Source organism: Rhamphochromis longiceps, linkage group LG22 (genome assembly GCF_057381845.1).
Source record: "Rhamphochromis longiceps isolate RC_006_pf linkage group LG22, R_longiceps_female_GT1.1, whole genome shotgun sequence".
In the NCBI taxonomy this organism is placed as follows: domain Eukaryota; kingdom Metazoa; phylum Chordata; class Actinopteri; order Cichliformes; family Cichlidae; genus Rhamphochromis; species Rhamphochromis longiceps.
Window position 1 is genome coordinate 32,481,830 of NC_140577.1, and position 13,170 is coordinate 32,494,999.

Here is a 13,170-nt window from a genome sequence, read left to right on the forward strand (position 1 = left end):
CGAGCGCCACCCACAGAGCGACTTGCTCTCTGCAGGTGCTCTTCGCAAAGGGCCAAAGTGTCCGTCAACAATTCCTGACTTTTTCTTACTTGCACGCATTCACTGCTGTTGCACTGTTTTGTTTTGGGGTTTTTTTTGTTTTGTTTTTTGTTGTTGAACCATGGCAGCTCGGATCTGTCGGTCAGAACTGCACAGCAGGTTTGCTGTTTTGGCCAATAGGTCACAGGGCAGAGCTGATTACGAGCTAATCATAACCTCCAGCTTACAAATTCCTTTCATACTTTATAAATTTGACCAGAAAAATCAAAATCATTGACCAATGGAAAGGGTGAGAAGTTCTTGATGTTTTCTGGCGTATACACTCTCACCCTATTATTCCCTATTACATTTTTTTATTTTTATTTTTTTTATAGATAATTTTCCGTCTGTAGGGTAATAATCAGAATTGAACATTCAGCACTGACTTTCATGCAGTTGTAGGCCAATAGTAATTTGATAACAAGAGGAATGAAGTTACCCTTTCAAACTGAGATTCTTACAGCCGCGTTTTGCTTCTAGAGCTCAGAACCAGCAATGATTTGAGACAAAAAAAATTAAATTGGGGATCGAAAGCTGTTGGCTCTGTTAGAGTTGCCTGCAATCTTAACAGCAAAGACTGACATGCAGTATCCAAGGAAGTCTATGGAATAAAGAATTGTGCATCTCAGCGGTCCGGTGTAGCCAACTCACCCCGTCTACTTTCCTTTGTTCCTTTTTCCTCACCAGAGGGTCAAAACAATTAGGTCAAAGCTTCAGTTGCGCTCTTCCACATTGTCCTGACTTCTCCCGATGGTTTTAAAAGTGAGGCGGAAAAGGAAGCGAGGAGAGTTGGATACTTGACTTGGACCGCTGAGATTTTGCCATACACATGTACATGTAGATGCAATGTAATATTAACACCCCCCCTCTTCATTGCAATACAATGAGGGATTTTAAACTGGTGGCTGCTGTTCAGAGAAAGATGGCAGCCCCTCAGTGTCCTGGCTGATTCATGTGAGCAGTGACCCTCGAAATGGACACCAGTGGCCAGAGGGAACCACTGCCCAGCTTTTCTTTTTTTCTTTTTCTTTTTGTTCTTTTTGACATTTTTATGTAAATATTTTTTTTCTATTTTATTTTTTAATAAACATTTTAAAACTGCCAGTCTGTGTGTGGGTTTGTCTATTTGATTTAAGTGTGAGTGACGGAGTCACACAAGCCTAGGAACCGGTTTGCAACCACCAGTTGCTAAGAAAACATGAATATTCCTCGATTTCTGCGAGTTTTCGAGTGGTTGCTGGGAGAAATTGGTTGAAAAGGTCACGCCTGGATTGAGTGGAAGATGTCTGCAAACACTAAATAATTGCAAAGTGGTAGTGAACCTGAAAAGTGCTACGTACACAGTCTATAGTGACCATTTGCCTTCCAAGTAAAAGTTGCCCCTTTTGAAACTGGTTTCTGCTGTAAGGCATAATTTGATTTTGAAGTCAAAATAAGTTTCCTGTTTTGTACTTTAAGTTTCTCTCCCTCTTTGTTAGTGAGTATATGCAGACAGGTCATCAAGCGCCTCAATTTGCTATTGACCAAAGCAGTCACAAGGTTTTTGGTGTAGCATCCTCTTTGTAACAGATTTCAGTGACAGCCAGCAACCAGTCTCTAACTGGTGGAGAACGGGGATCTTTCCAGGACCTTCCCATGGTGTTCCTGACACATCTATAAACCTGTGCAACTGAGGCCTAAGGTGATGGTGTAAAGAGATTACTCCATGTTTCACAAGGTGGTAAGAGCTATCTACAAAGTAACCCATTTGTAGCACCGTGGCAACCGTACAGTCTTTGGTTTGTGACTTGTGATTGACAATGACTTATTAGCCAATAAGCGAATGATTTCATAGCACAGAATATGAAACATGGTATGACCTACATTTACTAAACAGACTTTATTTTCATTCAATATTCCTTCAAACGAATGACTGAGCCCCGAAGCTCAGCAGAATAATGTTTACAGAGATAAAGTTGGAAAGCCAATTTCCCATAAACTTGTACAGGACTGGAGGTTTTTTTAGCAACCATAGATCTCCATCTGGCACCCTTTAGGTAGAATGCAGATTTAACGTATTTCTGGATTAATTTCTCTAACCCAGAATGTACAGTTGAGGCCAAAAGTTGATATACACCCCACATGGGCATCGGAGTGAAAGTAATTTAGAGCTTTTAACAATTTCTGTGATCAGTTCTTTTTCCAGAGTGGAACAATTGTACAGCATACATCTTTGCTCATTTTAAAAATGAAGACTTGGGTCCACAAATTTGACTTTATTTTGATTTTCTCTAATCCACACGAGGTCCCGGCTCAAAAGCCACAACATAAATATGGAGACGAACACCAGAATGTCAACGCCAAGATGTTTTATCTTAAATTACATAGCAAGTGGGCTGAAATACCTGGTACACCAAGGCAAAGACTAGTGAGCCTCCCTGAAAGCCTGTCTCAGGTGTGCCTTTACCCACACCTGACTAGGTGTGGTCAGTTAGCAACAGCTGGACACTCTTGCACTGCCGCTGCAGAGGGGCGTAACACCTCCACCCTCGAAAGGGTTCCACTAGGACCCCTGAATGAATTAAAAGCCCCTCTGAAGCCTTCTGGTTCTTGATCCCCCAAACCTGAAAGAACAGTAAAAGCTAGCAGAAGCAGAGTGTGTCCAATTTGGAGGTAGTCGGCCTCCATTATTTCATCCCCTTTGTTTGATGTACCTCTACCACTCGCAGCAAAACAGACCCAGAGCATGGTACTGCCACCACCATGCTTGACAGCTGATAGTGTTCTTAGATTCGAACGCCTCACCTTAGTCCTCTATGGATTCTGAGGCCAGATAGAACTTTTGCTTGCATACAGTTATTTGATCTGATAATCTTACTCTGTAGTTGTTTAAAAATGTCTGAAACAGACCCTCTAAACTTGTTTAAATCTCTAATTCTCCTCCTTAGTTCCTCCCTAAGCTACTGTTCTCAGTATTAATCCAGTTAGAGCCGTCAGATCCTCTTCACAGAGGCAAAGAGAATTTACCATTTGTAGTAAGAAGTTAATAGTTCTGGCCTTTTCAAGTTCAGTCATTGTAGAACCTTATTAAAAGATTTACGTGAGTGTATGTATTTATAAATTTGTATGTATAAATTTCACTTTGTGTGGATTAAAGAAAATCAAAATAAATTCAAACTTGTGCACCTAGTTCTTGTCTTTTTAAAGTTATAAAAGATCTATGCTGAGCAATCGTTCCACATTTCAACCAAAGCATTAAAATACCAAATTACCGTGGCATTCATGCCCATGATGAGTGGGTTTAAACTTCTAACCACAGCTGTAAATTTGTGGTTCTGAGGGAGAAATGTCAGCTAGCTGCTGCTTGGGCTGAAGAAGTAGAGTGTAACGTGTTTAAAAGCCTCTGGTGCTCATACAACACTGATGAGACTGGGTCAGTTGACCTTACATGTGACCCTTTGTTGATATAAAAACAGATTAGTGCACCTTGCCGTGTATCTCTTCACTTGCAGTTCCTTTCATCAACACTGGGTGGAGCACACTTACTGTTGTTTTTCAGAACTGGATTAAGCGAAGGTCTCCGAGGCATGGCTGCTTTGTGCCTCAGCTCCCAGGAGTCTTCAACATGCTTAAGCCCCAAACCAAAGGAAGGAGTGTTGATGCCGTATTATCAGCTTTTGTCAGCTTCACAGGGCCTTCAATAGAAAAGTGTGTTTTTGCTCTGGATTAGGTGCCCTGTCTGTATCCACAGCAGTGCTTCCAGAAACAGAAAATCAGCCCAGGCAAATCTGAAATGCCTGCCGAGGAATGTTTATGACATTTTCCTTAACCTCCCCCATATGACCTCGATGTAGTAATAAAGCTGAACATAAGAGGACGCTTGAAAATAATTGACTTTTGAGCTCTGGTTGAAGAAGGTGAAAGAGGTCAAAATGTAGGAGCATTTCAATTGTAAAGAGAGGAGGTGAGACACTGGATTTAGTGTTCAAAAGCCATGAACAGCACAGACAAGGCTGAACAGACAAAAGAAGTGGAGAGGAGGTTAGGACAGAGCGCCCTTAAAACGACAAAGAATATGTCTATGCAGCCTAGAAAAGGCTGCATTCTCACAGGAAATAAACAGAAAACATTAAGAAATAACTCGGGTTGCTGGATGTGGTATATTCATTGCCAGCCAGCCAGAAGCCAAGGGTCTGTCCTCAGCCAGAGCTGAATTAAAACACTTTGACTGGAAAAGCTTCTTGCATAGCTGAATGAACAAGTCTTTCACAAGTCAGTGGTTAGCTGCTTCCACACTTAGCCTGATTTTTTTTTTTCTTTTTGGACAGAAATAGCAGGATAGAGAGAGAGAGGCTGGAGCATAAATTCACGATAAAGTTTCTTTCCTGGCTGTAAAAAGGTGTTTATTTGTAGGAAAAAATACCATAAGTTTAAAAAAAAAAAATTATCCTGTAGACTAAATCTTTTAGAATATTGCTCAAAACAAAGCATGTCTACATGTAGCCCACATCTTAACCTATAAGAACTCAAGACTGCTATTATCAGTATTTATTACACTGGATCAAATGACGGTGAAGTTTTCCTCATAAGGAGCATTACAGCATCTTTACAGTTATCGTGTTAATTTGAAGGCCCCAATTTTTGCACTTCTCTTTGCAGCTTTGTTAGAAGCAGCGTAATATGGCTGCTTTTCAACCTGACTGCACTATGACCTAGCACTGCTAGCAGAGGGTGAGCAATGCTAGCTCCAAGCACAGTTTGCTGCTAGCTTGTGTACATGATGGAGCCATTAGCTGGTTATGAGTCAAGTATCTTTGTAGGACAATTTGGCTGGCATAAAACATCCATCTGTAAAAAGATGGATGTTGCTTCTGGGTCTGAAAAGTGCAGAAAGTGCAGAAGCTAGCCTGCTGAGTGTTATCCTGCTGCTAACTTGATCTGTGGCCTCAGTGTACACTTTTCTGGCGGGTTCATGGTCTTACTTGCCATTCTCAAGTTTTGCTCAATCATTTTGTAAATCACAGTCCCCATTAGAGTCAAAGGTGATAGTAAAATGGGGTATGCTTTATGAATGATAAGTTCAGACTGTATAATAATACGGTTGGCTATTTTCTGAGTCAGAGCTAAGCCTAGTTTTTTTTTTTTTTTTTACCTTTTTCAGATTACTCAGATCATTTTGGGCGGCCAAAATGCTCAGCTCAAGGTTTCAAAACATGATTGGGGAATGACGTGGGGGTCTGTCTTTTGTATACAGCCTATGTACACTGGTGACATGCCCATTTAAATTTCAAAAATCAGTCCATTCACATGAATCTAGGTCAGACTTTGTCCCCACTATTCATATCATGAACATAACAAAAGTGACCTCAGTTGGATTTTAATGGAATATCAGCAAGCTCTTGTTTATCTTACCTCCTCAGCTAAGTTTCACTCCATGATTTCCCCCCCTGCAGTGGCTCTGTGGGACACTGTGGGAAGTGTCCACAGACTGAGGGACTGGTGGTCTAAAACTGGTAGTAGATGAGTGGTTTATCTGTTCTTTCTGTGGTTATCTGTTGATGAACTGGTGACCTATGCAGGGTGTAGGACACCTCTCGCCCTAGAATAGGGTCCAGTCTTATTCAGGAACCTGATTTTTAAAAGAAGTTGAAGATATTTTATGTGTGTATGTAATATTTTATTTTAATACTGGCTCCTAAATCCCTGGCTGGGAAGGAAAATTGAAACGTAATTAGTGCAAATTGTACACAGCTTGATAACCTGTTAAATTATATCACATATGCAGTTGAATATGTTTATTTTTTTTTGTTTATTGGAGGCTTTCTGATTAACGTTGTGCTGTTTTGCATTGTGATGGTTTTCAAACATAAGAGTGAAGCTTACACACATTGTATTCACTGTTAACTGTTTCCTACAGAGAGATCCCCGCCTATAGCATTTAATGATGCTGTGAAGCTTCTGTATTTAAAGACTCCTGGGAGCCTTTAAACTCCAAAATTATTCCACTTCTCTACATTCTCTACAGTGGGAAACTGAGCCAAACTGCATTTTAACAAGCCTCGTAAGAAACCCCAGAACAATAGCAATCAAATGCAATTAAAAGCCTGATTAGTTCAGTATTTTGCCAATTCCCAGAAATGCTGTGCGCCTCTCAGAAAAAAAAGCCATTTTTGTCGAGGGGATCAAATGCAAAACAGACTGTACAGGGTGCTTTAAATTACCGTGTTTGATTGAGGAAAGACTTTAATTGAGAAAATTGCATACGTGTGTACTTAATGAAGCCCACGGTCGTCTATTCTCCCTCCCTCACTCCCCATCACTCTTCTTCCCCGCCACCTTCCTGACTTGATTGCTGCTTATCTAGGTCATCTCAGTGTGTTTTAATCACCGCTGGGTTGAGCTAGACCCAGTTAGGTGATGAAGCCCACTTTTTCTTTTCATCAAGGTGGGAAACTTGGTTTATTTCTAGCGCAACATCATTGTTTGTGCTGAGCTCCATCTAGGATGACATCCAGTTTTATCAATAATTCAACATCCATGGCCTAGATTGTTTTTTTGCCTTTGATACTTTCAGATGCTTTACAGGAGATACACGAGCCAATTCTGTTTTGAGCCCTTTATGAATATGTGCTTCAGTCCACATGACAGGATTGACCTCTATCACTGTTGATTTCCCATGTGTGACTCCATGCAAGAACAAGTCACATCTATGAATGGATGTGTGCTTTTGCTGTTCTGCTGCTCTGCTTACAGTAGTGCTGTTCTCCAATAAAATAATTAATTTATGGCAACTTATTTAGGGCTACATACTGAACTTATATAGACAGAAAAAAGTATTGATCCAATACTAATACCAACATGGCTATCATTATTATCGATATTTGGATTGATCTGTCCACCTCTAGTTTACAGCTGTTACACACATATCCTCTTTGTTCTTCCTGAGGTCACACTGCTCTCAGTTTTTAGACGTGCTTCAGATTTCTCTCGGCAGGTATGGAACTCCAAAGTGTTCAAAATTAAATAAATAAATAGGTCAAGATGAAATAAATAACTATGTGAATAAATAAGACACAGATATGTAATGTGAGAATGATATTGTGAAATCATGGAACACATTTTGAAAACAATGCTCATTATTGTGAAATATATTGCATTCTGCTATATAAATTTACTTATTATTGTGAAATATTATTTCATGGTCATTATTTTTCACAATAACAGAGATTATTCCTGAGGCATTTTATTTATTTCCAGCCGTTTTTAGTCCAAAATGACCTTTTTTCAAAGTCAGTCTTTATTTCAAAATCCCGTTTTTCCCGATGGCCTATTTATTTCATAATGCGACTTTTCAGCAGAATGACTTTGTCTGTCAATCAATGTAAGTGGGCTGGACCTTTGCACCTATTGGCTTATCGTTTACCATCGACTAGTTTTCCTGGATACCGGCTCCGCGGACGGCTACTGCAGCTAGCAACAGCGTGCTAGGTCAAAAGTCACGGAGGATGGCGGACTGGTGTGAACTTCAGCCAGTTCTGCTCATTTAAGCAAATCAGAGAGGGATCATTTACCTGTAGATACTGTTTTGAGTCGTTTAGATGATGTTTCTGAAATGTCTGGATGATAATTGCTCTTCAAAATCTTAGCATCGATGACAGCATTGTCGAAGGTTTAAGAGCAATTCAGCACCGTGTTCGTTTGGAATACGCCGAGGAAGAACAGTCTTCAAATGTTGGCCGTCCACGTCTAGAAATCCCGGTGCAGCACTCAGGACTTTAGTGCTGTCCGGGATAACCATCGGGGTAATTGCCGATACGTTTTCTGTGTCTCCGAGCACAATTAGGAGGGAAATGACGGAGGAAGGTCTAAGGTAAGTTTATGCTGTAATTGAGCACCTGTGTGATTCTGTACACAGCATTGTTTAGATGTTGACCTTAATTATGACGTTTGACAATGAATTATTATCGCTTACTTTTTTTTGTTACTGTCTAAAGTGGGGCAGCTACGGCTAAAGCTATCGGCGCCATCTCGGCGTTGAGACACGTTTAGCAGTGTTAGCTGTTAACTCGGAGACTGGGGTCAGTGGAGCCTGTAGGAACCTTTTACACAGAGAGTAGACCCACCAGCTTTCCACAGTCTACTTACTTATCACATCTTGTTAGACAACAGGGTCATTAGTGCTTTAAATAGTACATAGTTGAATGTTTCATTGCTGTTTGCAGTTGATTGTTCTCTGATAATGCATAACAAGGTTGATGTTAAATAGCGAGTTTATTGAAATGGTTTTGTCTATTTCAGCAGCATTATAGATATCATACTTTCTCTGGTGTCTTCGGCAAAGCTAAAACAAGAATACATTTACATCCTTGGTTCTTTCAGCATTAATTGGAAAACTTTGAGATTTGCTGTGTGTCTCCCAAGCCATTCTTTTTTATCCCACCTGTCAGGTATAGATGGCAATACTTTAAACAAAGTTAAATTTGTTATACCTGAAGAGAACCAATCCTGACCTAGAATGGGTGAATGAATAATTAGTTGGTAGCCAATGCCTAAGCAACTCACATAGGCCCTGGCAGACTCAATAAGTCCATCTAGGAACAGCTGCAGGAAACACCTCTTCAGTTTAGATTTAAAACATGTGCATGCTCTTTCAGGTTGATGAGGATTATGGTGTGGACTGGACAGGACAACATAATCGCCGCCCATCAAATGAGATCACCATTCCTGAGATTCAGCTCCCAGATGCACTGAATGAACAAGACCCTGCTGTGCTACCAATACTTCAGAATCACTTGTAGAAAGACATTATTACATTTAATCAGTTTCTATGTCAGGAGGATTTTTTTTTTTTTTTTTTTTAATTTCTACAGCTTTGTAGCTAATACTGACTCAAAACAGCATAACCAATTTCATTTTCAACAAAACAGTGAGTGGCTATAAAACAGGATTTGTTTTATACAGCTGTCACTTTAATGATATTCATTTCTTGGTTGGATATACAGTACATGTCAACTCTGAGCAGATTTAATACAATGAACACAGTACAGTAGTGTAACATCTTAATTCAAATAATTTTTTCTAGAAATTTTTTTTGTATCAGTAGCGAGTATAAACAAAACATATTGTGTAATTTATAATGTACAGTGAACAACTGATTTTGATATCTGAACTCTTCATCAGTTTATATTAAAAAAGCCATAAATGCACACCTGTAGTGTGTATTTTTCACTGTCAAGTGTATTAAAAAGAACTAGAACTCACTAGATTGTCCGTTTCTTTGAACACTGAGTACAGTAATGTGATGCAAGAAATAAGAAATGGTCTAATTTTACCATGTGGTTATGGAATCAATCGTAAACCAGACCAAAACCTGAGTCAGAGTTGAGACACACCTGAATGTCCATTAGAAATGACTCATAGGTACAGTAGTGTGCAGGAAGACGTAGTACTTCAAAACCGGTGGAAGACTTTGGAAGATTGCTGTTGACCACTTCCACAGTCATTTCTCGGCAAGACTTCCCATCCTGTCCAAAACTTGATGAGGGCTTTTTGTTGTGCACAAGATGCTGCAACAGAAGATTGTTTTAAACTATAATGACATCCTATATTCATTATTTTGAATCTTTTACCATAAAAGATGACCACTTACATACAGGGCACCAGACATTTTTGCCCCACTCAAATTGCTGTTGTAGCTTTTATAGATATTTTTATGTTAACAAAGCTAAAAGTAGTCTACATACAATTCTAGTGCAACTGATAATGCCACCACTCTTATGTATTGCATGGAGCAAATAACAAAACAAAATTATACTATAGCGTAGAGCTGGGCGATAGAACGATAACGATATGTATTGCGAAATAACTTTTTCTCAATAGAAAAATTAAACTATTGCGATAGACCTCACCGCTCTTGTCCTTTTTATAAAAAAATAAATAAAAATAAATATCGTGATATGAAAAAATCTCATATCGCCCAGCTCTACTATAGTGTACTTTGTTAATGACCCAAGATCACTGGACTGTATGTAATTTACCAAAGTATAATCAGAGAAAACCAATGGCAAAATACCTATCGCAGCAGACTTACCATTTTCAATGAAGGACCGAAGGTAACCTGCCACTCTGCATTTATCCTCGAGAGCATTCCTCTTCTTCCTCATCTTCATCTTCTGTGGCAGGCCACAGTCATTTTATAGCTTTACTTATCTTGTAGTCTTAAGAGCATCAGCAACATTAGGTGTATTTTTATTAAATGTAACCCAACTGTTCAACTAACCCAAGCATACAAAACAGTATATTGGTGTTTTGTGTCAACAATTAATGTTCATCCTTCATAAATTAACCAAATAGCTTTACTATTCAGATGTTAAAAGATGTGACCTGACCTTACCTCACAACAGGGAGCAGTCTCTGATTCCCTTGGTAAGAAAGGAGGAATGATGTCTGATCTTTCTGTCAGAAGCGGCCATACCATGGTTTCCTTAAGCCCTTTCCTCAGCTGCTTGACTTGACGACTTGTTTGTGTTATGACCTACAACGGTGAGACCAAACCAAAACTGAAGTTGGAGTCTGTAAAGTGACATACACTTTAAATGTTAAATATTTAAAGAACATCCACTATACTAGTAAAAGCATTTTCAAATTATACCCACTTACAAAATCACTACGTTGAACTAAAATTGCTTTCTTTTCTTTCACATAGATTACTTGTCTTCCATATTAGCACAGAAGATAAGCCACTTTAAAACAGTCATGAATAACTATTACCTACAACAATGTAAATAGTAATACAGACATTAACCCAGAAGACAATTATTTTCTCTTACCTAATTTATAGAATTCTTTGCTATGATAAAAAACAGTATTAAAAAAAATCTGTGACTAAACTGTTTAAAAAGCTCATATTTGGCAGACAGACAGACTAACCAAGCAATAATAACATATCGTTACTTACCCTGAACAGCGTTTCGTGGAGTGGAGCTAGCTGTGATAGCGTTAGCATTTGCTAACGTTAACCCTGTGCGGTTGTGATGAGAACTTGGACCAGGGACCACTTCATCTCCAGTACACTGCTGCAATACTCAGACTGAGGTGAAGACGTTCAATCTAAGCGGTTAGCAAGTTCTCTGAGTAACTCAGAAACGGACTTGTTTCCTGCAGCCATGCCCTTCACAAGAATTGATACACCTGTAACGTTATTCGCGCCCAGTGTTTTGCATTTGTCGGTGCCTTAAGTTTATTTTGAGCTGCATACTGCCGCCAGCTGCATAGGAGATGCATTGCACCATTAAACCTAAATCGACAATTCATGTGCTATTACTTATGTCTGAGTAAAGGAGCAACCAATCACACAACTGGCTCCGCCCTGTCTCTCTTGATTGACAGACAAAGTCATTCTGCTGAAAAGTCGCATTATGAAATAAATAGACCATCGGGAAAAACGGGATTTTGAAATAAAGACTGACTTTGAAAAAAGGTCATTTTGGAATAAAAACGGCTGGAAATAAATAAAATGCCTCAGGAATAATCTCTGTTATTGTGAAAAATAATGACCATGAAATAATATTTCACAATAATAAGTAAATTTATATAGCAGAATGTAATATATTTCACAATAATGAGCATTATTTTCAAAATGTGTTCCATGATTTCACAATATCATTCTCACATTACATATCTGTGTCTTATTTATTCACATAGTTATTTATTTCATCTTGACCTATTTATTTATTTAATTTTGAACACTTTGGAGTTCCATAGGCAGGCACACTGTCTTCACGCATCCTAATTTTTCATTTGATTGCGAAAGATAAGCTAAAAAAGAAGACCGAGGATGTGTCTCCAGACCACCAATTAAAACTGCACAATAAGGCATGAGACACTGGATACAAAATTACCCAGAGATGTATGGTCACATGTTGAGCCCGCATTGGTTTTAGATCTCCAAGAACCCCCCCCCCCCCCAAAATAAATCTACCCTATCATTAATGCTGCACAGAGGAGAATCACTTGTTGGCTGAGGAGTGGTGTGTGCTCTATCACAGCCGCACAGCGTAAACACAGACAGCGCCACAGGGGGGAACGGAACGACGAACCACGGGAGTGCGAAACTGATCAGGAACAAAGGGCTGCTTTCAAAAAGCAGCATAAATTGATATTTAACAGTGACATCTGACATATGAGTAATAGAATGAGGGGGTTTGTGATGAAAGAATTATTTTCCAAATCTGAAGTTCATAATATATATATATATATATATATATATATATATATATATATATATTTTTTTTTTCTTTCATACTTTGTTACTTTTCTTAAATGTTTTGGCCTGTGGTAGACTGGTGGTGTTTGGTTTATGGTTTATTCTCCTGCCTTGTGTGTTCACTGGCCTTTTCATTATGTTCAGTTATTCAGTTGTTTGGACCACAAACAGGGCATATCATGTATGGTGGCATCCACAGATATAAACTTGAGTGTTGCTGGCACATTCAGGTTTGGAATGATTTGGAAAGGTTTTTGTTCAACCAATAAAATTTATGTTGAGCAGGAGTTAACCACAGCAGTTTCTCTTTAAAAAAATATTTTTATTACTGTTTATTTATTTAAATAAATACAAGATACCAAAGATCAGGGTGTTTCACATTAAACATGGGAACAAACATATAAAACCTGTACAGTAAAAAGAATAAATGGGTTGTATGTACCAGTCACGATGTCTTAGCATCTTGTCACATTTTTGTTATATGTACATGGCAGGTAGGATAAGAGGAATCTGCTATGGATGTAACATGTAACACCTTTTTTTTGGAATGGGGTCAAATTGTTCTTAAAGGTTGATTAAATAAACAAATATTAAACATGCAAACCTACCTTATCTGAACAGCTGACAATGAGCTGGCTAAACAACAGCAACAGCTGGTTATAAGATAAGGTCATGCCAGCTAATGTTAGGCTCAAATGTCCTAAAAATTCACATTCTCTTTGATAAACAGTTGTGAGAAACATCATGTGAGAGTTTATCACAAAGTATCTAAGTCCTACAACATCAGATCCACTTCAAAGAAAGTTTCACCAATGCTAGCAAACAGCAGCTAACAGAGGCTAATAGTA

The 13,170-nt window shown here is 38.8% G+C and overlaps 1 protein-coding gene and 1 long non-coding RNA gene across 3 annotated transcripts; one reads left to right on the forward strand and one right to left on the reverse strand.

The window, feature by feature from the left end:
- The first annotated feature begins 7,759 nt into the window (after positions 1-7,759).
- On the forward strand, positions 7,760-9,317 carry LOC146644333 (uncharacterized). Its single transcript, XR_014909393.1, has 2 exons — positions 7,760-7,927; positions 8,712-9,317. It is a non-coding gene; the product is annotated as an uncharacterized LOC146644333 (long non-coding RNA).
- LOC146644334 (uncharacterized) lies at positions 9,005-11,639 on the reverse strand. 2 transcript variants are annotated; one of them, XR_014909391.1, is made up of 4 exons: positions 11,015-11,639; positions 10,451-10,629; positions 10,148-10,229; positions 9,005-9,623 (listed from the first exon to the last, which is right to left on the reverse strand). XR_014909391.1 is itself a non-coding variant. In XM_085396804.1 (4 exons), exons 1-4 carry the CDS (start codon positions 11,060-11,062, stop codon positions 9,508-9,510), a joined length of 387 nt encoding a protein of 128 aa, XP_085252930.1. In that variant the 5' UTR covers positions 11,063-11,635; the 3' UTR covers positions 9,005-9,507. The 2 variants fall into 2 exon arrangements, 1 of the variants encoding a protein (XP_085252930.1); XM_085396804.1 differs by having other exon boundaries at positions 10,451-10,591; positions 11,015-11,635.
- Between the last annotated feature and the right edge of the window lie 1,531 nt (positions 11,640-13,170).

What these genes read in the sequence shown, in the direction of transcription:
- LOC146644334 (XM_085396804.1), bottom strand. Translation starts at nt 11,062, where the DNA reads ATGCTAACGCTATCACAGCTAGCTCCACTCCACGAAACGCTGTTCAGG. An exon ending in TCCACGAAACGCTGTTCAGG is followed by an intron (nt 10,592 to 11,014) that starts GTAAGTAACGAT and finishes TCACCGTTGTAG; the next exon opens with GTCATAACACAAACAAGTCG. An exon ending in TCGGTCCTTCATTGAAAATG is followed by an intron (nt 9,624 to 10,147) that starts GTAAGTCTGCTG and finishes CTTCTGTTGCAG; the next exon opens with CATCTTGTGCACAACAAAAA.